Consider the following 24,303-nt stretch of genomic DNA (forward strand, 5'->3'; position numbering starts at 1 on the left):
CCGTTGCCCGGTGAGATGGCGTGTAACTCGAGGTTCGATCATTAGACGGAGACAGCGAGAACCGCGCCGCGGCCGAGCGACGAGGAGGAGGCGACGTGTCGCGTCGACTCCGGAGAGAGGCGAAGAGTGGTCGAGCGTGTAGGCGTAGAGGGGCGCCGAATCTAAACCCGATAACGAACCAGCTGGTGGCAGTGCCGTCGTACGACGTTTACGTGGAGGTACGACCTTCGCGAAAATCCATTTCCCGGTGGGCCACGGTCGGCGGTTCGTTGGGTCGATCGTGGAGAACGTTTCGAAGATCGAGGAGTCGTCCGTGGAGGGAAGACCGAGGAATAAGATCGACCGTGCGGAGAGTGTCTCGCTAACTTCGGGATTCGGTACCTGGGATCTCCGTGGACCTTGGGCCGAGAGAAAGGGAGAGGAGCCGTCGGGAGGACAGAGAGACAGAAACGAGAACAAACGACCAGAGGAAGGAAAAGGAAAAAAATTCAAATAAAAACAGAAACATGCCGTGACCGCGCCTCGGGTGACACCAGGATGTACTGTACAGCCGAGGGAAGTTGTTCGCGTCGATCGTAGCGCGTACACAAGACCGCGACGCGACAAATGTCGTAGGGTACTCGTTATCTGGTGCCTCTCAGGTGTGTGCGTGCGTGCGTGAAGTCGTGTGTGCCCGTGGCGGCCGCTGAGCTGCTCACCTCCGCTCCGTACCTGACCTGACCCAGGCCACCTGGACCGAGCCGCGATGACTACGAGGGAGCTGTACGTTAAGGTACGGGCAACAGATTCCACCTGAATCGCTGGCTCGAGCAACCGCCGAGCGATCCAGTTCCACGATGGCAACTGGTCTAGGCTAGACCAGCCGCGGGACGAGTCCCGTCTGTTGACATTTTTCTCACCTGCCCGCGAAACCCGAGCCGCACGCCGTTCCCCCTGCGAATTTCTAGCGTGCGATCTTACGAGTACCCGGCCACCACTTCCGGATAGCTCCAGAATCGTGGTCTCGTCGCGACGTTGTCTTTGATATTTGCTGGGTATTTCAGTTGCACTTGGAGGAAAGGTGTGCTGCGAACATTCGAGTAGGTTCAGTTACTTAGGTACTCGAGCCGTTGAGTCGGTGTCGTCCTTCGGCGTTTCTTTCTCGGTTTCTTTGCGTGCGCAGGGAAAAAAGGTAAATATTGTTGTACGATGTTTAAAGGAAGTAGTATTTGTACGCAGGTAGTACGTTCGATCGTGTAGGAGCTGGTGTTTCGAGTGTCGACGCGTCTTGTTACCGAAGGGATTAATTTGCCGAAGAAGCTGAGTTAGTTTGTTGTTTAGGCTGCTTTGGGATGTTGCTCGGTATTGTTCATTTTATATTGTTTCGGGCGGAAGCGAATGGTATTCAGTAGCTGTCGGAGAGTAAACAGTCTACTCCGAAATTGAAGGGAGTTCTGGATCTCCCAATGAGACAATACGTTCCGAGGATCGATGAGAAACTTTCGGGCACCGTAAACATTATTATGCGCCGGGAATTGACGATTCCTCGAACTTTGCCGCGACTGCGTGTGCAATATCGCGGAGCACTTGAAATTTTCGAGCCTCGTGGAAAAGTTTGGCTCCAGTCGAGCGCGCAGGAAGTTGAGAACAGGTCCAATAGCTTTCGGTTTGGTCACCGTAAATAAGCCAGGGATTTTTCTGGGAACGGTGAGAATGCGTCGAGTGGAAGGCTCGCGTTTTCCCGTGGTTTCCGTGAAAGTTGCAGGCGACCGGCCGCCAGGTTAATATAAATATCTGCCGTAAGTAGATTTAACGAGTCCCCTATCGATTTTCTGTTTGTTCGCGATACGCGAACCGAATTACTTCTACGCTCGCCGGCGCGTTGCACCGTTCCAACGACGCGCGATGCTCTTTTGCACTTTCATCAGCCACCGCCGCCGGATGCAAGGTTAATTGTTTCGGAAAATAATTGGATGGATATTGCCCTAATTAGTCGGCGGGTATGCATCATCGGACCCGAGTGAAGGTATCTTTCTCAGGCTAGACCCATGAACAACTTTCACGAGAGGCGGCTGATTCTTTGGCCTCTCCGCGAGTGATTCGCAATATTCATGCGTTCCGAGCAAAGTTACATTCTATCGGTTGTTCCAACAGACGTGTTCGGAATTTCGACGACGAACCCACGGAAAAAGAGACACGTGAACTCGAGCTGTTCATCTTTCGAAAGATTTACTGCAAACGTCGTCTATTTCTCATGGCACTTGAATTTCGTAACATTCGTCAACCACAATATCTAGAGTGAACACTAAAACTACCTGACGGCTCAAAATGACTCATTCCTGATTTCTTCCTTTTGCGATTATTAAGGTGACGAATGTTCCTCTGAGAAATTATTATAGAAATTGATTTAGCGATGCGCAAACTGAATTGTTCAATTAAAGTTTCAATGGATGTATTGGAGTGTATAGAGAAATTTCAAAAAGTCAGTTTAACTACTCGGTAGTTTTAGTTAACTTTCAATAATGGAGGATCGTGTGCAGTCTGATAGCTACAGCGAAACGAATGGCGTCCCTGCGGTTGATATATAGGGCGTTTAAGGAGTAACAACAGGGAACAAAACGAGCGCAGTGAAAACAAGTCTAAAACAGGGATTCTTTTCGAAACAAAAATCAATAATTGTCGACGGGAAGCACTGCCGCCTAGAGACCTAAATTCTGCTTCTAGAACCGGGTGGCACGATTACTGTGACGCGAGCTAGGCCGACGAGCACGATAACGTTTATTCCGCGCGAGACCAAGTGCCTCTTGACAGTGTACCGTCACGGCGGACCGTACTCATCGGCCCTGAACATGAAACACCGGCCCATAATCGCGGCTATTTATTGCTGTTCAAATGTCCCGCTGTGCGTCGCGAAATTAATAGAATTAATGCGCCGGAACCGAACGCCTCATTCGGGTCGGTTTAAAGGTCATTTAACGTAGAAAGGCTAGAAAGCGACGGTTAAATTGGACAGAGAAACTCCGCTTAATATTCTATACAATTCAATCATCGGGCCACTTGTTTTCTAACGTTGAACCGTAGGGTGTAAAACGCGGGCTGCCAGGGGAATTCAATGCAAATGCGAAAGGAGTTAATCTCATAAGAGCCCATTGAAGAAAATACAATTCAGCTATTACCATACCCCGCGGATAATTGCAAGTTTAATTAACGAATGGATGCTTATGTAAATAGCGATTCCTCCAGTAAGATCCAATTTACAAGGATCGGGATGGAACGAGAGTGCATTTTTATTTCTGTCGAGTTCCAATGGTGGACGGTGCGGTTAAATTTGATCGAACGTTGTATAATACAGAATCTTAAACGGTCATGCATACGCGCATAAAATCCGCAGCCCGGTAATTAACGTCATACAAGGTTGCCGAAGATAATTACGCCCCGTACGGAACACTGGTTGGTATACACGAGATCTAATCGCGATACAGGTTCAAGATAGTCAATGCTCTCGGTGAGAACGAGGCTTAACGCGCCTCGGACCTGCCCCTTTAAGATCGTATAGCAGCTCTCCATCTTGGCTGATTTACTGCCTTGGGCAGGTGAACTGCGAGGGTTGTCCGAGGTCGTATCATGCATTTTATGGAAGCACGCATTCTACAGTCCGCATTGATCCCGAGATGGGACCTTGTTTGCCTCAATTTGCTTCGATTCATATCTGGGACCGGTGAAGCGTGGCTCGTTTCGTTAGAGATGTAAGACGTTCTAAGCTAATATTTATTATCCCCGACGCCATGTTTATGGATGTTGGCCTGTAGGCAAGAAACAAAAGCTGGAACACACTCTCCGCATCACGTTTTTCCCTGGTACGCGCCACTAAATATTTCCTCTGCAATCTTTCCATTTCTGCTTCGCCCTTTATTCTCGAGTATTCTCTTTTCTGCGACCAGCTTCCATTCCACTGCTCTTTGTTCCCTTGTCTCTCTTCTTTCGGCTATCTTGATTAGTCCAATTCTGTGAAAATTGGTTCAGTCGCCGAGTTCCTTTCGAATTCCGCGTCACTCGAGTGTACGGGATGTCTGAAAGCAAAGAGACCTGGGACTTTTACCGGAGGACTCGAACCGTTCGAGTCGAAATATTCTCGTTCATCTTTGCTGATTCGAGTTGTGCAAGAAATGCTCGAACGTCTCCCGGATGCAAGGCGATAAAAGTTGCCTTATGCAACCGGCTGAAACTCGAAACGAAGTCCCGATCGCACCTTTACATTTAAAGGTAAGCTAGCCCCATTCGAAACTGTTGCTCGCACGATCGGTTCGAGGAACGTGATCCGCAGAGGCTAGCTCAGCGGCAGGCAGTTAGCTCCCTTTCTCCCGAGGAGCGGAGAAGCAAAACGTCTCGGAATAGGTCGTTCTCCTCGCTTCTTCGTCGCAACGAGACGGAGGGATTCGCTTTGAGATTCTATTCCCTGTTCGCGCGAGATTTCGTCTTAAAGGTCAGCGGAGATTCCTTCGAAGATTAGAAGGACGAGCAATTCCCCGCTAAGAATTCCTGCAAGAGACTCCGACTCTCTGATTTTAATAAATATGACGAAGACGAATTGTTCGGAGTCGGAGGGATGTTACCGGTGGACGCAGTTAGGCGCGCACGACGAGCGAACCCGTTTTCTTCGCGTCAAACGCGACGAGTTTTCTAAATCGAGTCGAAAGGATTCGATGAAATTGCGCGGAGCGACAAGATTTCTAGGTTCCACTGGCGACGCTGCAATTCACTGCACGACAAACCCTACCGCGGCTAAATATGGCGTTACGACCGCCCTTTTGTGCAGTCCCCGTGAAAACGGAGGATTCCTCGCAGCAATCTCCCACGAAGCGAGCCCGTTTCGCGATCTTGCTCAACCTCAACCGTTGAAAGTATGAGCCAACGTTCTCACGGTCGCGGGCTTCGGTGGATGAGGATCGTTGCACGGTGGTTTCCGCGTTGGCCTGTCCTCTACGCGAACCACTGTCACTATCTACTTCGTAATTGCGCGAGATAATGATAGAGAGAGTGGGTCACGAATGCGCCACGGAAATTCGTCAAATCTGACAAGTTCCGCCGTGTATCCGAACATACAGGGTGATAATGGAAAGATGGTCCAACATTTTCACAGAATCATTCAGCTAGAAATAAATCGATAAAAGAATCCCTCGTTAGAAAAAGTTTCTAACTTAACCTTACAGAAAAAATTTGGTCCAACGTTGTAACATTTTTATAGTCAGCTATAAAGAAATTAAAACACAAAGTCTCGAATTTTTCTTTAGGTCAATTCGAGACATTCCTCTGTAACTTCTGCGAGGATTCTTCTTTTGACAGCCTATAGATCTTTCCTGGCTCCCAGAGGTCTTTGCACGTTCATTGTCACCGCGATGAAAGGGAAATTCTATTGGGAGAGCAGGGTGCAGCCAGGCAACCCGTGGCCGGTGTCGATCGTCGCTGATCGCGACGCACGTGGAAAAAAACCCGTGCGTGGGCGGGAAACTTGACCTGGTTATTCCCAATAACGGCGAACCCGGCGCCTTTCTCAGGAGCAACGCTGCCGGGGCACGGCGATCGATCTCGCGGCGACGGACACGACGTCAGCCGGTCCCTCCGAATGCAGCGGTCTCGTCCCGAGTGCACCTCGAATTCGTCGCGCGAATGCCAAACGACCTTTATCGGACGACGTACACGGGGCGCAAGTGTGAACGCGTAAACACGCGGAGAGTGAGTCACGCTTCGACTGTCAATTTGAAAACAATACACTCTCCTATATAGAACAGGTATTTTCGAATTTTTATCGGTGCACATCGTATCGCTCGACTGACAGGGACTTTAGTAAAATTATGATTCACCGGTTACGAAAGAGGACGATATACAACATTGTATTATCTTCCCTCCGGAAACGTATATCATCGATGTGCGTTCAAAAATGGAGGAAGCAGATAATCGAAAAAATAGAAACAATGTTGATTAGAATGGAATAGGACGTTTTTCAGTCAGGTCGAGATGCTCTTCAATGTTTCCCTCTTCGTTTGTCAAAGTAAACAATGCTGTTTCTCACAGAAAAGACAGTCGTAGGAATGGCAGGTTCGCACATGGCCGCTGCAAATATAGACGAGCGTTACGTGTCCGACAATGGATGCAAATGTTATGTAAAATGTAACGAGTAAACGATCCCAGCAACGCGATAAGCCGCGTGTGTGTGTCGTTTTAAAGGTGACCGAACGCGGCAATTTCTGCGTTCATGTTGCCCCCGGTTCTCTTGCTTTATTACGTTAGTGTCTTAATTTTCAAGAGAAAGGTTTCCGTCCCGTTTTGCCGCTACCTTTGATCGATATGCAAACGGAACAGATCCGGGGAATACTTATGCGTGTAATTGCGAGGCGGCGTCTGGAACGGTGGGTCTGGCCGTTATCAATTCGCGGTTTCGATGGGAGGAATCTGTGGCGTAGTGATTCACTCGCGTGTACTGGCCTCGCAGCTGTTGATAAGATTGCAGGTTTCCATCCTCTTCCCACTTTCGCGCGAATGTCACCGGCTAGACCGAAACGGGGACTCGGTTACCAGTGTTTCCTACACCCGAATCTAATCTCGTTCCATCGCCGGCGGTTCGGTAGTCTGAACAATATTTTTTATCCCAATTCTATTAACCGGCTACTCGATCGACGGAGCAGTCGAGTGCTCGATAAGAGAAATCGAGCACTTCCCTTTATCCGTCACACTGATTGGATTGCAACTGTCGCGGGAAAATGGTGTCCGAGTATTTTCAACGATTCTGCGAACCGTTTTATTCAATAGTTTCCGCAAAAAGAGTCGGGCGGCGTGAATATCGAGACGAGCCACGGGTGAAACGCGACAGAAGCCGTAGATCGGTTCGCAAAGCTCAGACACAACACGCGAGTGGACTGCGTTCACACAGGCGCCGTGGCTGCCTTGATATTTAAGGGAACTGGAAAGTACCATTTCAAGGTGGCGTTCCGCTGAAAATAGTCTAATATTCGAACTTTCTAAACCCGCGATCTAAACAGAAAGAATGTACGTGTATAATATTCTTCTTAAGACTGGAAGTTACCCTATCGCTATCTCGAATCTCGCAACAATGTTCCATTGAAAATACCATTACAATATAATAACCCATTGATCCAGCTTCCCAGAGTATCTTCATGAAGCAAGAGTACGTTAAAATCCCGGCTGGAAAGGTTCATTCCCAGAAATGTTACCTTGATACTAATTTTACATCGAAGTTCCGCGAGCATTAGCATCCAGCGGAGGAAAGGAGCGTTCATGAATGGTACCTGGAAATTTGCATGGCTAATGCATCCTTACGCAATAACCGTTGCCGTCGCGAGGGCCTCGGAGGCATTAATTAATTCGCCCGCTGGAAGAAAAAAGGGAAAGCCGCGCGTTCTCATCTGCGAGCGGAGACGGATTGTCGCGGGCCGGTTCTGATCGCATTTTCAATTAACAAGTCGCGTGGGAACCTGCGCGGAGTTCCGCTTTTTCCGCGAGCCGGCCATAACTCCGACGGTAATCGTTCCGCGCGGTGTAACGTAGAAAGCTTGGGAATCGTCTCTCCACGCGCGAACTTCCATAGATTAAACGGTGATTAATAGAAGTTTAGTTTTGCAAACTGTGAGAACAGATTTATCTCCGGTCCCCGGTGGAAACGGGGCTTAAACTGCTCGCCGAACATGACTCAGGGAGTCATGAAGCGGCGTCGCGAATGCGTTTGCTTGCTCGATTTCTTCTCGTATCGTGGATTACCACGGGAGGCCGCGGCGCGTTATGAAATGCCGCATTTCGCTGGGACGCGCCTGAATTTGCCATTACGCAACTCGATATCGCGAAGTCAGCGATCGGCCGACCGCTCGGAAATAAATATCCTCGTTTGACACCTTTACTGCGGCTTTCGACTCCGACGAATCTAACTGAATTATCGAGAACACGGAACTACAAGGAATTACCGAATAAATACAAAATACGTCACAGCTATGAATAACGGTATCTACGCGTTAACGAATCCGACGAATCCAAACAATACGTTGGAAACCTGGAACTAAAAGAAGTCACTGAATTTCTAAATATAACGTCGTATCTCGCAGCTATAAATAACAGTATCTACAGCATTAATTCCATTGTCCTCGCGCGAAGCATATAACTGCTGTTGTCACGGATACGTGACTGCTATTGGCAGCGAACTCGTCAACGGTATGCAATATTTTCCGTCTTCAAATATAAACGACACATCGACGATTAAAGGAATCTTCATATTCCATTAGCGGCTAAAAGCATCAAGTAGCCCCATAATTTGTCCACGAGGCTGATCCCCTCGTTCGTCGCTTCTTTCTTTCTGAGCGTCCTTCGTGCCGTATCTTGCGTAACAGTTGACATACAAGATTGGATCGTGAGAGTTCACGGCTACTTTTCACTTCTTTCCTCGCCCAGCGCTGGCGGTTGTAACGTTGTCCCGCGAAGACAGCGCGGGCCCGCTAAATATCTCGAATCTCCGTGGCGAGTCGGACCGCGCCAAGGTAACCGGGAAAATGGTAGCAGTGAACTTTACCGTTGCTCGATATTCCTTCCGATCACGTAACTCGTCTTTCGCCGCGGTAACAGTACATTTCGGCGTTTCGTGTCGCAAAGCGCGACTCCGTTGAGTACCGTTACCGATTTCTTTGTGCTCCCATGGAAAAATGTGACACGACACCGGCCATTCTATTCCTGAATGTCCCGTTCGAGATAGAGCATGCGGAGATCGTCCGCGATCAATAATCTTGAACGCACTCTGGATCTTGACACCTCGCCGAAGGAAGCCTGCTAATAGGCTTTTCGGTATCCCCGCTGTATCGTCGAGTAGCTTAATAATTTTCCTTCGAATCGTAACCTCGATTGAAATTAGATTACGCTGCTCGACGTGACTTGTTGCTCCGCGATTGTAATTGCAGAATTGATTAAGAGATCCTTTGCTGTCGATCGTTGATGCTCGCTGGGGAATTAGTTTACGTCGATTGTCGTTCTCTCTTGGTATTGTAGAAGTTTCTTTAGAATGTACTCGTTTCGTTTCTGTGTTTAGAATATCGTACACATCGCGTTCCCTATACTGGGGCAAGCCGCAAACGCATAAACGACGGCGGCACGGTGATATTACGGTTAACGCGATCACCAATCCCGATTTGGCGCACTCGCGGCGTCGGAATCGATATGCTGTATCGTCGACCTCATTTTCATACGTGCCACTTGTAGAGAAAAAAAAGATGGAGAAGAAAAACGGGTCATCTTTTGAAACGGGTGAAAATTAGACGCTGAGTAATTAACCCGTGCGAGCTCGTTTGCGAGGTTGAACAACGTGCCTCGCGAAGCCATCTTTAGTCGATGATTCAACGTCGAACTACCTGTGAGTCTCGACGTCCACAGGTAGTTTCTTTCGAAACTGTTGTTCTAGTTTATTCATCTCTCCAATGGAACCTTTTTAATCTTAGTCCGTTAATTCTTGATGAAATCAACCTTTCGCGCTCGACAGGCAACTTTTAGTCGGTGTTTAATTCGATGCAGTGAAATTAATCATTATCCATCAATCATTATCCAACTATAATATCAACCTTCTACAGTGGATTTGTCATCGTTCACATAATCCTGCCACTCTTCAGCACTGATTGCATGAAAATACTCCTCTGTCGCGTATGATTGACTTATAATCGCGATTTCTATATTGAGAAATGTAAAAAGAAATTGCAAAGCCTCCTATGAATCACTCTACTCCTAGAAAAATATTTCGAAACTGTTCTAGTTTATTCATCTTTCCAATGGAACCTTTTTAATCTTAGTCCGTTAATTCTTGATGAAATCAACCTTTTGCGCTCGACAGGCAACTTTTAGTCGGTGTTTTATTCGATGCAGTGAAATTAGAAAATTAAATATTCAATATCAAAGTTTGTACAATGCGTAAATATAAACGTTGAGCTAGAATAATTCTGTTCCTCGATTTATATGATTTTTCTTTATTCCGGAAAAGACTTTTGGCATTTCATCGGAAAGTGATACATACTTGTATTCAGAGAATCTGTCGAGCGTAAAGGTCAAAGGTGCAGTGGTTGAAGATTATGCATTCTTCAGGGTGGTAGGGTGTGGGTGCCGCATCCGGAGAAGGTCTGGGAAGGCGCATTGCTGCTCGAGGATTACAAGCTAAACCAACGGAACTTGAAGGTCCGCACGGACGACTCGAATCAGATAAAGATTTTGGAAATTAAATCGGGCACCGATCTGCCGCCGTTACGGAACCCGGATATTCTCATCGGGGAGAACAATTTAACGTCACTGTCGTTCCTCCACGAGCCGGCTGTCCTCTACAATCTTCAGATACGATTCCAAAGGCATTGCATTTACACTTACTGCGGGATCGTGTTGGTCGCGTTCAATCCGTACAATGAGCTTCCAATCTACGGGAATGACACGATCTGGGCGTACAGGGGGCAGGCGATGGGCGATTTGGAGCCCCACATATTCGCAGTTGCTGAAGAAGCTTACACGAAATTGGAAAGGTTCGATATTCTCTTCGTCGACGCGTTCACTGTCCCGTCATAACTTGAACTTGTTTATCAAAACATCTTTCAATTCTAAACACGTATTGAAACGTTCATTAATAGAAAGTCGAATCGTTGTAGAAGGGAAATCGAATTCAAATGAAATTTTCACCTCGTTCTTTACTGAACAATAGAATCATCGGGAATTTCTGCAAAGTTCAAGCTCAGATGCGTAGACAGTAAATGTGTCGATTGACAGATTTGTGAAGAATCTTCTAGAGGATTCTTAAACGTTGCAACGTGAACCTAGGGAGGGCCACGATCAATCGATCATCGTTTCCGGGGAGTCCGGCGCGGGTAAAACCGTGTCTGCCAAGTATACGATGCGATATTTCGCGACTGTGGGCGGTTCGACGACCGAGACACAGGTGGAGAAGAAGGTGCTCGCCTCGTTGCCTATCATGGAGGCGATCGGTAACGCGAAGACAACGAGGAACGACAATTCATCGAGGTTCGGCAAGTTCATCGAGATCCAGTTTAACAAGCATTATCACATAACCGGGGCCAGCATGAGGACCTATCTGCTCGAGAAGTCCAGGGTCGTGTTTCAGGTATGATTACAGATGGGATTGAAATGATACTCCAGCGATCATTCCTCCGAAATCGATGTTTAAACGAGCAATTCTCTAGGCGAATGAGGAAAGGAATTATCACGTATTTTACCAAATGTGCGCAGCCGCGTCCCGCCTCCCGCACTTGCATCTAGGTCATCAGAATAAGTTTCACTATTTGAACCAAGGAAATAATCCGTTGATCGACGGTGTCGACGATTTAACGTGCTTCGACGAGACCATCACCGCGCTCACCATGCTCGGTTTCTCGTCCAAGCAACAGGACGACATGCTATGTATTCTAGCCGCCATCATACATTTAGGGAACGTTCAGATCACGAGTTCCGACGCCCAGAGTTCGGGCAATGAGAACGACACCGAGGCCAGCTATATATCCGTAAATATGCAGCCTTCGCTTTTACCGATGGTACAGTCGATCGAGATGGTAACTGGCCGACCCTTGTATCACGTAAATACACAGTATATTAAAAAATTGCATTTGTCCTTCTCCGTCTTCCTCTACGAGAGTGCCGCCAGTTTTCTCCACGAGAGAGCGATCAATTTCCTCCGCGAAAGAGCTATTGCTTGTTCCTCTTTACCTTCTTCTTCCTGCCAAATCTTCGTCTACGCATCAAACGCCTTTCTGTAGCCTATTGTACCTTCCACTTTCGAACGTGTCAATATCCCAATACTCGTCCGAACAATGCAGCGTCTGTGGCACAAGGGGAGTCAGATACTTTCGTCAGATACCGAACTGTACGCGCCCCTGTCTTTCAATATCACCACGCTGCTTCTTCTTCCAGCCGACGGACAAGCATCTCTTGACGATTTGCGAGTTGTTGGGCACGGACATGAAGGCGATGCGAAAGTGGCTGTGCCACCGGAAGATCGTCTCGATGAGGGAGGTGTTCCTGAAACCGATGAACGTCGAGCAAGCGATCGGCGCCAGGGACGCTCTGGCGAAGCACATTTACGCGGAGTTGTTCAATTGGATCGTAGCTGGGATCAACAACTCTTTGCAGTCCCAGAACAAGCCGCAATGCTTCATCGGCGTCCTCGACATTTACGGGTTCGAGACGTTCGAGGTGAACTCGTTCGAACAGTTCTGCATCAATTACGCGAACGAGAAGCTCCAGCAGCAGTTCAATCAGCACGTGTTCAAGCTGGAGCAAGAGGAGTACCTCCGGGAGGAGATCGAGTGGACCTTCATCGACTTCTACGACAATCAACCCTGCATCGATCTGATCGAGACCAAGCTGGGCATACTGGACCTGCTGGACGAGGAGTGCAGAGTCAGTAAGAACTTCTAACGCGTTTTCCCGGGCCGGTTTTATCGAGCTCGCTATTAAGAGATCACCGTTGAACGACAGATGCCGAAAGGCTCGGACAGTTCCTGGACGGAGAAGCTTTACGCTAAGTGCGGGAAGTCGAAGCACTTCGAGAAACCACGGTTCGGCACGTCTGCTTTTCTCATCCACCACTTCGCCGATCGCGTGCAGTACGAGACAATTGGCTTCTTGGAGAAGAACAGGGACACTGTGATCGAGGAGCAGGTCGACGCCCTGCGAAACGGAGAAGTGCGTAAATTCGTCGTTGATCAATTCAATGAATGAAGTACAGAGAACTAAGATTAAGTCCTAAGGACACTAAAGATTCAGTCTATATAGCGAACCATTTGACAGTTGATAAAGAGGACGCAGGAATAAATTATTGGAACATTTCAGAATAAACTATTGAAAAAGCTTCTGAGCGAAGAAGACCCGAAGCTCTCAGTGCCCTCGAACGTGAGGGTGAAGGTGTCTGCCCACAAGCCGATGCCTCCCACGCCTAAGCAGAACAAGAAGACGGTACGGAATCAGTCTCGTAGCTTCTAACCGACGAACTGCAGATTTCATGCGTTTCTGTTCTAGTTCCCTTGAATCAGCACGTGAAAATCTATTCTGCATCTGCATAAAGATCCGCAGTTCAGTGGTTAGCATTCCAGAGCAGGGATTAATATCGTTCCCGTTGGATCCGCAGGTGGGATCGCAGTTCCGGGATTCCTTGAACATGTTAATGGCCACATTAAACGCGACCACGCCGCACTACGTGCGCTGCATCAAGCCCAATGATACAAAGGAGGCTTTCGAGTACAATCCCGTGCGCGCGGTGCAACAATTGCGAGCTTGCGGTGTGCTCGAGACCATTAGGATATCCGCGGCCGGATTCCCCAGTCAGAGGACGTACGGCGAGTTCTTCCTTAGGTACAGGTGTCTGTGCAAGTTCAAGGATATACGTCGCGACGACCTGAAGGAAACCTGCAGGCGTATTCTGGCAAGGTTCGATTCTTTCCGATTGCACTTGGAACATATTTTCCTCGTTTATTCCTCCGTAAGAATCCCACGGGATCGCTCTAAACAATCCTGAAACGCTTTAGGTACATTCAAGACGACGACAAGTTCAAATTCGGTAAGACAAAGGTCCTCTTCCGAGCTGGTCAGGTGGCCTACTTGGAGAAGCTGCGAGCGGAGAGACAGCGAGACGCTTGTATAATGATCCAGAAGACGGTCCGCGGTCTGATCTATCGTAACAGGTACAGGAAGATCCGCCGCGCGGTGCTGGGTCTCCAGAGGCACGGCAGAGGTTACATCGCCAGACAAAAGGCTCAGGCGGTGAGGGAGGAAAGGGCCGCGATAAAGATACAAGCCCGCGTGAAGGGCTGGCTGAAGAGGCGCCAGTATCTCAAGATCAAGCGCACAATCATCGGCATCCAGAAGTACGGCAGGGGCAAGATGGCGAGGGAGAGGTACAAGCTGATGAGGGACAACGCCGCCGCGATCACGGTCCAGCGATTCTGCAGGGGTTACCTCGTGCGGATGGCTTGTAAAAAGAGATTGGAGAATATTATAATCGTCCAGGCCTGTGTCAGGAGGTTCCTGGCGAAGAGGCTGTTCAAGAGGCTGAAGGCCGAGGCCAGGAGCGTGGAACACGTGAAGTCGTTGAACAAGGGATTAGAGAAGAAGATCATCACGCTGCAGCAGAAGATCACAGAGCTGGTACGTTTCGTAGGAATGATTAAATTATAGATTTCGGTACTGAGCTTACGGCGTGCCCTCTAGTCGAAGGAGAACCAATCCTTGAAGAACGTCCAGAACGAGATGATAGACTTGAAGCACAAGCTGGAGAGTCTGAAGTCCGTGGACGCTGAGAACAAGAAGCTGAATCTCATATTGGTAGAGAAAGAGAAGGAATTGGAGAAGATGCTGGACGCGGTGAAGACGGAGAGGGACGAGAAGATGGACATCTTGCAGGTAAACTTCATCGTCTGATTTCTTTTGTTCAGTCTCGATATTCGGTTTGTATGCTGATTAGGACAAGGAGAGAAGTACTCAGGAGAAGAACGAAGAGAACAGAAAGCTTCAGATCGAGATAGAGAAGCTGAGGAAGGACTTGTCGGTAGCTTCGGAGAAGCTGAAGAACAATCAGCGGGGTGCTGAGGAGAATTTGAAGCACCGATTAGAGCAAGAGAAGGATCTCCTCCTGCTGGATCAGGATCAGGATCGCGGCGCCTATCAGAGGTTGCTGAAGGAGTTCCACGAGCTGGAGCAGCACGCGGAGATGCTGGAGCAGAAGTTAGCGATGCACGCTCCGGCGCATTCACGTTCGCTCAGCAATGCTTCCAGCAGCAGTGGGCAGATCGTGTCCACGGAGCTTCCGCAGGACGATCAGAATCTCGTAAGATCGTCGACAGTACTCTTCGATCGTTGAGAAATCGAAGAATCCTGTTTCTCATTTGTTTCTTGTGTGTTCGGCGTGTTCAGGATCTGGGTTACGGATCGGTGCGATCCACGGCTTCCTCCTCGGCTCCTTACTCAAGGGTGGAGACGATCGACTGGAACCAGCAGCGATCGGACAGCCCGCCTGACGGAGAGGTGCAAACTCATAAATCACCTCCAGAGACGAACGGACCGGCCCACGCGCCAGTGGACATCGGTCTGGTGCTGAAACTTCAGCAGAAGTTGAAGGACGTCGAGAAAGAGAAGGGAAGATTAATCAGAATGGTAGAGGATTTGGAGAAGGACGCACCTGAAGAAACTTCGAGGATGCAGGACACGTTCAGGGTAATTTCGTGTTCGAACGTTAGCGATCGGTTCGAGGAATCGTTCGAGGGAAATGTTGACCACGAGTTTTGTCGCTTACAGCTCCAAGAACTAGAAATGGAGAACGCTCAGCTGAAGAAGGATTTAGGCACGCTGAGGAAAAGCGTATCCTCGGTGGGCCTGACGGGTGCACAACAGACTCTCATGGGTAAATTCACAATTTTAATCGTTCAGGAGTTCATCAATTTTTCTTTTCGTTACTTGTTCAGAAAACTGTCGCGATAGAATCGTTCAGTTCCATTTATTCGAGATCGCAAGGAATCTCTGATCGCTTTGTTTCTTATTCTATTCATTTGTTGTAATCTCACGAAACGATGCTTCGTTTATGGTTTGTACAAATATAGTGCACATTCACAGCTCGCAGACTTTTGCTTTCGCACCCCTCGCCTTCCACACGCCTCGCTTATCTTTGCTACTTTGTACAAGGTTTTTCGTCGTTCGGAGATGCAATCGAAGACTGATAAAACTTATCGATGAATGATAAGAATATCGATAAACGGTATAAATTATTTGATCTCCTTTCTATTTGCCATTCATTGCATTTGCACATGTCTGTTTACGAACATACACCGTACCGGTTTGACAGGCAAGGGGTGAGTAAAAAGGAAAATTCACGAACCACCTTGTACATAACGTTTCACGCATTCTCCGTTGCTTCGTTTCTCCATCGCTGTTCATATCATTACGAATAGACAGGTGGATCTTCGCGAAGATTCGCAAGAAAAGAATCGGAAATGAATCGCAACCTTTCTATCTCTACAAGTATACTTAAATCCCCTTGAAACTTTCAATTATCCGTTTACAACGAGGATTCCGAGTCTCGCGATGAGAAATAAACAGTTTCCACGGATATGAATCATTCATTTCACGCCTTTCAAAGTCGCTTCGATCATCCATCAGGAACCGCAGAAAATGGGGCTGAGTAGGTTGAATAATTTCCATTCCAGGGCAATTCGACGCGCTCCAGGAGGAACTCGAGAGGCGGCGCGAGGAGTGCATACAGCTGCACAGCGTGCTGGCCGACAACACGCGGAGGATGAAGAGTCTGGGCTCGAATTACGGCCGGGACGTGGACATAATAAACGAGGACGGCGAGCTGGTGCTCGCCTTCGAGACGCAGAAGAAGATCAACAGGTAAATCGTAACGCCTTTCGTGCTCGCGTAGCTCGCCGCGGATGGAGGAGGAGCTAAACGTGTGTCTAATCGTGCCTTTTGTCGTTTGTGCATGCACTTCGATTTTCAGTAGACTTAAGACAAAGCCAAAGGCCTCAAGAGAGTGAGTTCCAGCAGACAATTTTGCCCGCGAATCCGCTTAGCCGATCTTTCGTAACATAGAATCGGTGGAAAGCCAGCGTATATCCTGATTCACGATAACATTCGCAATAATTATTCATCGCTAGTCTCGAGAATAGGTATCACAGGCTGTATCATAGTTGATTGAGTTTGATTGTGCATCATCCCCTTCCGATCGAACGAACATCGTAGTGCTTGTGCCGATCGAAGAGCGGCAAATTCATTCTGTTCTTCGATCCTTCGTTTTAAAGGCAATTAGAAGATGAACTGCAAATGAAGGAGAAGGGATGGCGGGATCAGAGGAACGAATGGCGCGCGGAGATCGATCGGCTGCAGGAGGAGATCGAGAAGCAGCAGAAGTTGCTCTCGGTGAACCTTAGCAAGTCGCCGCAGACTCAAACCGAGGCTTACATGCAACACGAGATTGCTAGGCTAACTACCGAGAATTTGGTAAAGATTCATCTGTCTTCCTTTATAGCTGTTCGGTTACGATATTTCATCATCTTTTCAACGAATCTACAGGAGCTGCAGGAGAAGTACGATAAAATAGCGGAGGAATGCAGGAAGTTCAAGAAACAGTGTAAAATACTGGCGAAACGTCTCCGGGATGCCGGTTGTGAGTATGGTAATAATACAGAGAAATGTATTATTTGTAATTTTTATATACGATACTTAACGTACTTCCAAGAAACTTATAGCGAACGGGGGGCGTTTAGAAATCGGTATTAAAACTTTGTGATATTTGAATGCTTCCGAAGATGAGGGAGACGATTCTAAGGAACATAGGGATCGCCCTTATGTTACGAGGGGCACTGGTGAGTCTGTGGTCCAGCGTTCATCGTCATCGCACTTCTCGCAGACCATAACTCACCCTTCCTCATGAATCAACAATTACTTCAGTTCACGATACTCATGATCGATTTTATAGGTAGACAGAATGTCGCTCAAGTATGTAATATCTTTGTCTCAGTGCCGGATACCTCGGAGCCTGCGACAGATTGCTCGTTAGTGTCTTCCACCGTCAATTCGGCAGACAACGGAAGCAACATGCCGACCATTAAGAAGAAGGAGAGGGACTACGAGGGCATGTTCGAGTTTAGGCAAGAGGATGTCAATGTTATAATACGTCATCTAGTTATCGGTGAGTTCGATCATTATCCAACTATGATATCAACCTTCTACAGTGGATTATATTCGTCATCGTTCACATAATCCTGCCACTCTTCAGCACCGATTGCACGAAAATACTCCTCTGTCGCGTATGATCGACTTATAATCGCGATTTCTACATTGAGAAACGTAAAAAGAAATTGCGAAGCCTCCTATGAATCACTCTACTCCTAGAAAAACATCTCATTCGTCTCCTCGACGAGGAACGCCCTGTGTCTTGAGCCACAATTGCTTCTTTTAGATTTGAAGCCCAGAGTTGCCGTGACATTGCTGCCCGGTCTACCAGCATACATCTTGTTCATGTGCATCAGGCACACCGATTTCATAAACGACGACCAGAAGGTCCGTTTGCTGCTCACGTGTTACCTGAACGCCGTGAAGCGAGTGGTGAAGAAACGAGAGGACTTCGACTCGAGCGTACTCTGGCTGAGCAACACGTTGAGGTTGCTGCACAATATGAAACAGTATTCCGGGGACAAACCGTTCCAGATCGAGAACACGCCGAGGCAGAACGAACAGTGCCTGAGGAACTTCGATTTAGGCGAATACAGGGTTGTCCTGAGCAACATGGCGCTGTGGATCCTCAACAACATCGTGACGAACCTAAAGGAGAGGATCCAGGCGCTGACAGTGCCTGCTCTTCTCGAGCACGAGGCTATAACGGGTTTGGACCCGAAACCTGGTCGACCAAGATCTTCATCGGTGGGCGAGGAACCAGAATCCACGCAGCAGAAGCTGGACAAACTGCTGGTTGAGCTCACTTCAGTGTTCAAGACCCTCCAGTATCACGGCGTCGATCCCGAGATCATCGTTCAACTTTTCAAACAGTTATTCTACTTCATGTGCGCCAGCGCTTTGAACAATTTGCTATTGAGGAACGAACTGTGCCAGTGGACGAAGGGGATGCAGATCAGGTACAACCTCAGCCATCTGGAGCAATGGGGAAGGGACCGGCGACTGGAACAGGCCTCCGAGGCTCTTCAACCTCTGATCCAAGCGGCCCAGCTGTTGCAAGCTCGGAAGTCGGACGAGGACGTGAACTCCGTTTGCGAAATGTGCAACAAACTGACGGCGAACCAGATCGTCAAGATTCTGAACCTGTACACGCCTGCCGATGACTTCGAGAGCCGAGTCCCGGTCTCGTTTATCAGGAAGGTTCAGGCTAAGCTGAGCGAGCGCGGCGAGAACAACGAACAGGTGGGTGGAAACTTCGAGTTTCCGATTATATAGGTTTCTAGATTCTTTTGCTACCGTAACGATAACGAGAAAATATTTCATTTCAGTTGCTAATGGACCTAATGTACTCGTACCCAGTAAGGTTCCCATTCAATCCGTCGGACATTCGATTAGAGGACATCGAAATACCGGAAGTACTTCATTTGCCCATGCTCAAGAAGGTGTAATCATAGCTGCGAAGAAACTTAGTGGCCCCGCTGCGCATGTAACTTTTAGTTGAGTAACAAATAATCAAATTCGCATAGCCTATTTATTAACGAAGCCAAAAAAAAATGAGAAAACAATAAGAGAGAAGAGGAGACGGAAGGAGAGAAAAAGGGGATGAATTAGGGAAACGCATCGAGCGGGTCATCGATATCACGTTTTATATATTTTTTTTTACTCGAGTAATTTGTATTTTACGAAGCATAATTCCTATCCGCGGTGATATGCAACGTCGATTCAAAGAATACGTTCCGATGGGTGACCAAAAGAAAGAGGAAAAATAATAGGAGACCATGTTTTTCGTTTCGTTGTTCGTAGTAGCCAGGTATTTCGAGGTATTTCGTCGTGATTTTGTGGGACGGTCGTCGATGGAAACGCTCTGCCGGGGCTTAATGTTACATCGGAATCGGATGGGGATCATTCGGTTTATTCGTGAACGTGGATATAGTGAGACAAGAAGTGCCGAATTCTGTATCCGTGAGATACGGAAACGTTGTTATCAAGATTTAAAAGAGTTTAATGGTTACGCGTTGTTGTCGTCGATATTGTAAGTCTATCGGAAACAGTTGTTTACGGGCCAAGAATGTTGGAACTTCAAGCAGAGAACTTTATTGCACGGAACCATCCGGTCAATTCGTTGGAGATCTGTACTTAATGTGTAAAAAGGGAATGGCAAAGGAGAAACACAGAGAGTGAGGGGGGGAGGTGAGAGAGAGATCTATAACGTTATGTTGGAGAAAGAGAGATTGTATATTTTGTGATACGAAAGAAAGATTAATTATGTGGTCGGTTCCCCGCAGACCGAAGGGAGGAGATCGCGAGAGATACGAGCAGGAGAGAGAAAGACAGAGGTATATATTGTTGTTATGATATAATTTATAAATATGTACAAGCGATTGTATTCTGTGCCATTTTATTAGTAGAGATTCTAACAAAATTCTGTTTCTTACGTTCGTCGATCTGCGTTTGCGTTTATGCTTTAAGGGAAATTCTCACACACACGCATATACACGTACATTCCATAAGAGAAACCCTCCTTCGAAACGAAATCCCATATCCAGGAAAAGAAAAAAAGTGTACAGAAAGAAGACTCTGTTTACGCGAATATACCTTGACTCGATGTGACAAATTTCTTTGTTCCTACAATGAAAATAAAAAAAAGGTCGTTGAGGAGAACATGGTATCCATTTATCCCATGCGTGTGTGTGCCTGCACGAATGCTGGGGATCAGTGAATGTATATGGGAACATCGAGACGTGAGTGTTAGTAAAAAGTGAAATCATTTATTCGCGTTGCATTACAATATTATATAAATTATCATTGTTACAGCGAACGGATGGAAGAAGTCAAATAAATTTAAAGTCCAAATTAGAAGTGTGAATGAAGCTCGGAAGAGCAAAAGTGAAGTGTGTAATTAATTAGAATTAATTTTTTTTTTCTCGTACAATGCTTCATTCTAAAAGCAATAATATTTTTATTAAGCCGCATCGGAGATGTCGCTCGGCGAACGAATGTCGTCGATCTTAAGTATCATTTTGACGAGTTGGGTGGCTAGCAAGATCTGCTGCGTTTTGCTGGTCAATGTCTCGATCACGTTTTGAACTTTCATGTCTGCAACATTAAACAATAATTGAAGCACTTCCATTCCGCGAAAATTCGCGAATTTTAGTAGAAAGTTGGTACGTACCAGCAGTACCGCGGTTCAGGCAATCAATACCGAGGGCGGGGTTGTTTTCGGTCACCTGACGTGCCTTTATTTCAGCCAACGTGTCTACTGGGGAAAGACCAGAATTTTCGGCCAATGCCAGTGGCACAGCCTCCAACGCTTCCGCGAAAGCTCGGAAGGCATACTGTTCCACGGTGTTGATGTTATTAGCTTGGTTGGCGCAGGCAATCGCACAAGATATTTCGGCAGCACCGCCGCCATATAAGATCTTTTGATCCTTGATCAAGTTACGAACAGTGCAGAGAGCGTCGTGAATAGCTCTCTTTGCTTCCTCAATGATCTTGAAGAAAAAATATGCACGTCGTAGAATAAATTATCATATTTTAATAATATTTTCATAGTATTTTGTAATATTTAGTATCTTATGAGTATCTTTGTGACGTACTTCCTACGTCTTCCACCAAAAAGAAAGATGGCGCTAGGGGCTACCTTAAGTTCGATCGAATTATGGTTGTAGCATTAAAACAGATTGTGTTCAATTTAATTTGGAGACATTGAACGGTAAAATGAATATCATAATGCATTAATCTTGCAAGGTGTCTGGTCAGTAAGGTATATTTTAACACCGCTGAAATTCTCCTTGCTTACCGGTCGTTTTAAGAGTTTAAAATTTGACTCACCATTTTGTTGCCTCCACGAATGAAAATGGTGACCGCTCGCGAGTTCCTGCACTCCTCGATGACAAGCATTCGGTCCTTGGTGGTTCCGAATGTTAATTCCTTAACAACGCCGGCATGACCAAGTTTCTCCCGTGTTAATTCTTCGAAACGCGGAACGATACGGCCACCGGTGGCAATAGCAATTAACTGAAAAGGTTATTTTATATTATTTTATATTTTCACCACCATTTTTGTTTATTTTAAACCATTTACAAAAAATAAACCCCTCAGATCTCATAATCTTATGATCATTAGAGCCACCGTGAAAGGTAGATTACTAGTTTTTAGATTTAAAGGATCTCAACTTTTATTTTCTCACTAGTAACCTGGTGTGAAAATAATATTTAGATGCCTAAAATTCTATGAACAAGTTATCTAATCATTCACTCTCTTCTATTGCGCTTTGTCATCATAGGGTAAAGAAGATTTATATATATTGAATCTAATAACAACTTACCTCAATTTCTGGGCCACCAACCCATCTAACAGCAGGTAATTCATTTTGCAGAAGAAGGTGGTTGGCTTCATCATCAAATCCCCATTGGCAAATAGCAAGTGTTGCACCTGCATCCTTCACCTTCTTTACCATTTCCGTGAACTTTTCCCGTTCATACTCACGCAGCGCCCTATAATCATCAACTGAGGTAACGTCTAACTTATGTTTTGTTTTTGGTTTTGGTGGTTCGAATGGACATGTCAGAATGGCCAACTTGACGTCTTCTAGTTTCTGTAACATAACGCATATTCTTCTGTCATGCATTTTATAGTTTAAATCATTTATGTAACAAAAATAATCACTTTTCTTTCAGCTCTCATAATCTTATGATCATTGAAGCCACTGCAAAGGCCAGATCATTGAATAGTTACTTTAATAGAGTTTTCACTTTTCCAATAGTTTTCAGAAGACTAGGGGAACAGTGTTAAACTCAAGGAAAAAGTAAACTGAACAAATTTTCTACACCTTTACCCTTCTCTGTCGCATTTTTTCATCATTAAGAAAAGCAATACAATTTTTCATAATAATCTATATAAAAATCATAGCCATTTACCTTTGGCATTTGAGGATGACTGAAGTCCTTATCAACAACAACACCATGAACTAAGATAGTATCTTCCAATCTACCACCGACCTTTCCTTCAACTTTAATGAGTTCAAAATTTACATCGCGTGCCTCAGGATCTAATACTGCAAAGACTGCATTCACAGCTATTTCTGCCATTTGTCTGTGGCACTTGTTAATGCTGGAAAAATGAAAAAAATATGATAAGTTGTATTTACAACAAATACTACAATTATAGAACTTTTCATTACATTTTTGAACCAAGACTGGTCATAGCAATGTTGATGTATGCTTCCCGGTTTTCACTGCTTCCTTCAAAGTAATCCACAATAGTTTTAAGGTGTTCAGCAGCACAGTTTGCTGCCATTTCAAAACCATCAGCTATTCTAATTGGATGAATTCCTTTATCCAACAATTGTTCAGCCTGTTCTAAGAGAGCACCGGCTAATACGACTACTCCAGTTGTACCATCGCCAATTTCATCATCTTGAGATTGAGACAACTGAACCATCAACTTGGCAATTTCATGATCTACATCCATGTTCTTAAGAATTGTTGCTCCATCATTTGTAACAGTAACATCTCCATCAGAACTGACCATTAATTTGTCCAAACCTTTAGGACCCAAAGAAGTCTTAAGAATATTGGCCACATTACGGGCAGCCATGATGTGTGACTAAAAATTAAAAGTCACTTATTAATATATAATAGGCTTTAATAAGTTATTTTGGTTTATTTAATTAATCTTGGCCTAAACATATATAAAACTGATACATTTTCATAATTCCATTAGAGTCTCCTATAAAGTCATGGATCTCCTTTTATGGTAAACAAAATGTACATCAATGAAATCATTAATATTTACTATATTATATTCTTTTATCCATTCAAAAAGAATAAGAACGAGGAAAGAATGCCCGAAAATAATTTTAAGAATATTAACTGTTAGTATTTCAACAATTATATTTTTTGAGTAACGTTTTTAAAATAAGTTGTAAGTCCAAAACGTCGCCATTGCTTAATGCTTCACGTGGTCGGTCCTCGGATAGATTAAGAAAGATCCAGACTTTTAGGCCTAACAGAGTCATGCTTAAAATGATGTTTAAAATATAATCAGTGTTTTTTAGAAAGAAGGATGAAAGAACATTAATTAAATAAATTAATTTACCTTAATTGCATCGCTGCCGGTTAGTCGTTTCTGTTTGTGTTGATCACGAAGAATGAGAAATGGCCGGCCATACTCGTCAAATGCCACAGTGCCCGGAATTGCGGTCATTTTGCTAGCAAAATGAACGCGGACACTTTACTATTAACAAAATTCTCGAAGTTAGGGTGCGTCTCTTTACACAGAATTACGTTCGGCCGTCGTCACGCTACACGACCATTTTGCTGCCTGCAACGGATGTTCTCGAATCTGACCTGCCATCTATTCTAGAACGTTCCATGTGGCAGGCAACCAGTATTGATCACTGTGGAGGGAGATTTAAAAAGGAAATCCAGAGGCTCGGAGACCAGTCTTTTTCATGATTTTTCTACGGCAAACATTCAGTAAAATATGTGTCCATTTTACACGAAAAGTCGTTCGACAAGTTTGATTTTTGAGATGGGATACGGGTCAATTAACCGGCCATTTTGTTTCAGTTCTTACGCTCGCGAATTGTTGAAAGAAAAACTTTAGAAATCGCGTGTATAATCG

The 24,303-nt window shown here is 45.9% G+C and overlaps 2 protein-coding genes across 8 annotated transcripts; one reads left to right on the forward strand and one right to left on the reverse strand.

The window, feature by feature from the left end:
• Nucleotides 1–33: 33 nt before the first annotated feature.
• Nucleotides 34–20,144, forward strand: didum (dilute class unconventional myosin). 7 transcript variants are annotated; one of them, XM_031980145.2, is made up of 21 exons: nt 34–772; nt 10,102–10,526; nt 10,819–11,119; nt 11,199–11,516; nt 11,923–12,411; nt 12,490–12,696; nt 12,844–12,966; nt 13,139–13,437; nt 13,536–14,154; nt 14,218–14,409; nt 14,471–14,833; nt 14,920–15,219; nt 15,301–15,406; nt 16,206–16,392; nt 16,502–16,534; nt 16,803–17,001; nt 17,074–17,176; nt 17,310–17,366; nt 17,522–17,692; nt 17,963–18,918; nt 19,005–20,144. In XM_031980145.2, the coding sequence occupies exons 1-21, from the start codon at nt 746–748 to the stop codon at nt 19,122–19,124; spliced, it is 5,595 nt and encodes a 1,864-aa protein (XP_031836005.1). In that variant the 5' UTR covers nt 34–745; the 3' UTR covers nt 19,125–20,144. The 7 variants fall into 7 exon arrangements, with proteins under 7 accessions (XP_031836005.1, XP_031836007.1, XP_031836006.1 ...); XM_031980147.2 differs by having other exon boundaries at nt 17,074–17,167; XM_031980146.2 differs by having other exon boundaries at nt 16,505–16,534.
• Nucleotides 20,145–20,422: 278 nt separating this feature from the next.
• CCT5 (chaperonin containing TCP1 subunit 5) lies at nt 20,423–24,039 on the reverse strand. The gene is made up of 7 exons (XM_031980151.2): nt 23,776–24,039; nt 22,859–23,283; nt 22,596–22,788; nt 22,004–22,273; nt 21,508–21,693; nt 20,849–21,167; nt 20,423–20,772 (listed from the first exon to the last, which is right to left on the reverse strand). The coding sequence occupies exons 1-7, from the start codon at nt 23,881–23,883 to the stop codon at nt 20,639–20,641; spliced, it is 1,635 nt and encodes a 544-aa protein (XP_031836011.1). The 5' UTR covers nt 23,884–24,039; the 3' UTR covers nt 20,423–20,638.
• Nucleotides 24,040–24,303: the final 264 nt, after the last annotated feature.

Source organism: Nomia melanderi, chromosome 1 (genome assembly GCF_051020985.1).
Source record: "Nomia melanderi isolate GNS246 chromosome 1, iyNomMela1, whole genome shotgun sequence".
Taxonomy (NCBI): Eukaryota; Metazoa; Arthropoda; class Insecta; order Hymenoptera; family Halictidae; genus Nomia; species Nomia melanderi.

What these genes read in the sequence shown, in the direction of transcription:
- didum (XM_031980145.2), top strand. Translation starts at nt 746, where the DNA reads ATGACTACGAGGGAGCTGTACGTTAAG. An exon ending in TGCAGGCGTATTCTGGCAAG is followed by an intron (nt 13,438 to 13,535) that starts GTTCGATTCTTT and finishes GAAACGCTTTAG; the next exon opens with GTACATTCAAGACGACGACA. An exon ending in ACGCAGAAGAAGATCAACAG is followed by an intron (nt 16,393 to 16,501) that starts GTAAATCGTAAC and finishes TTCGATTTTCAG; the next exon opens with TAGACTTAAGACAAAGCCAA.
- CCT5 (XM_031980151.2), bottom strand. Translation starts at nt 23,883, where the DNA reads ATGACCGCAATTCCGGGCACTGTGGCATTTGACGAGTATGGCCGGCCA. An exon ending in CCGGCAGCGATGCAATTAAG is followed by an intron (nt 23,284 to 23,775) that starts GTAAATTAATTT and finishes TTTAATTTTTAG; the next exon opens with TCACACATCATGGCTGCCCG. An exon ending in ACCAGTCTTGGTTCAAAAAT is followed by an intron (nt 22,789 to 22,858) that starts GTAATGAAAAGT and finishes TCATTTTTCCAG; the next exon opens with CATTAACAAGTGCCACAGAC.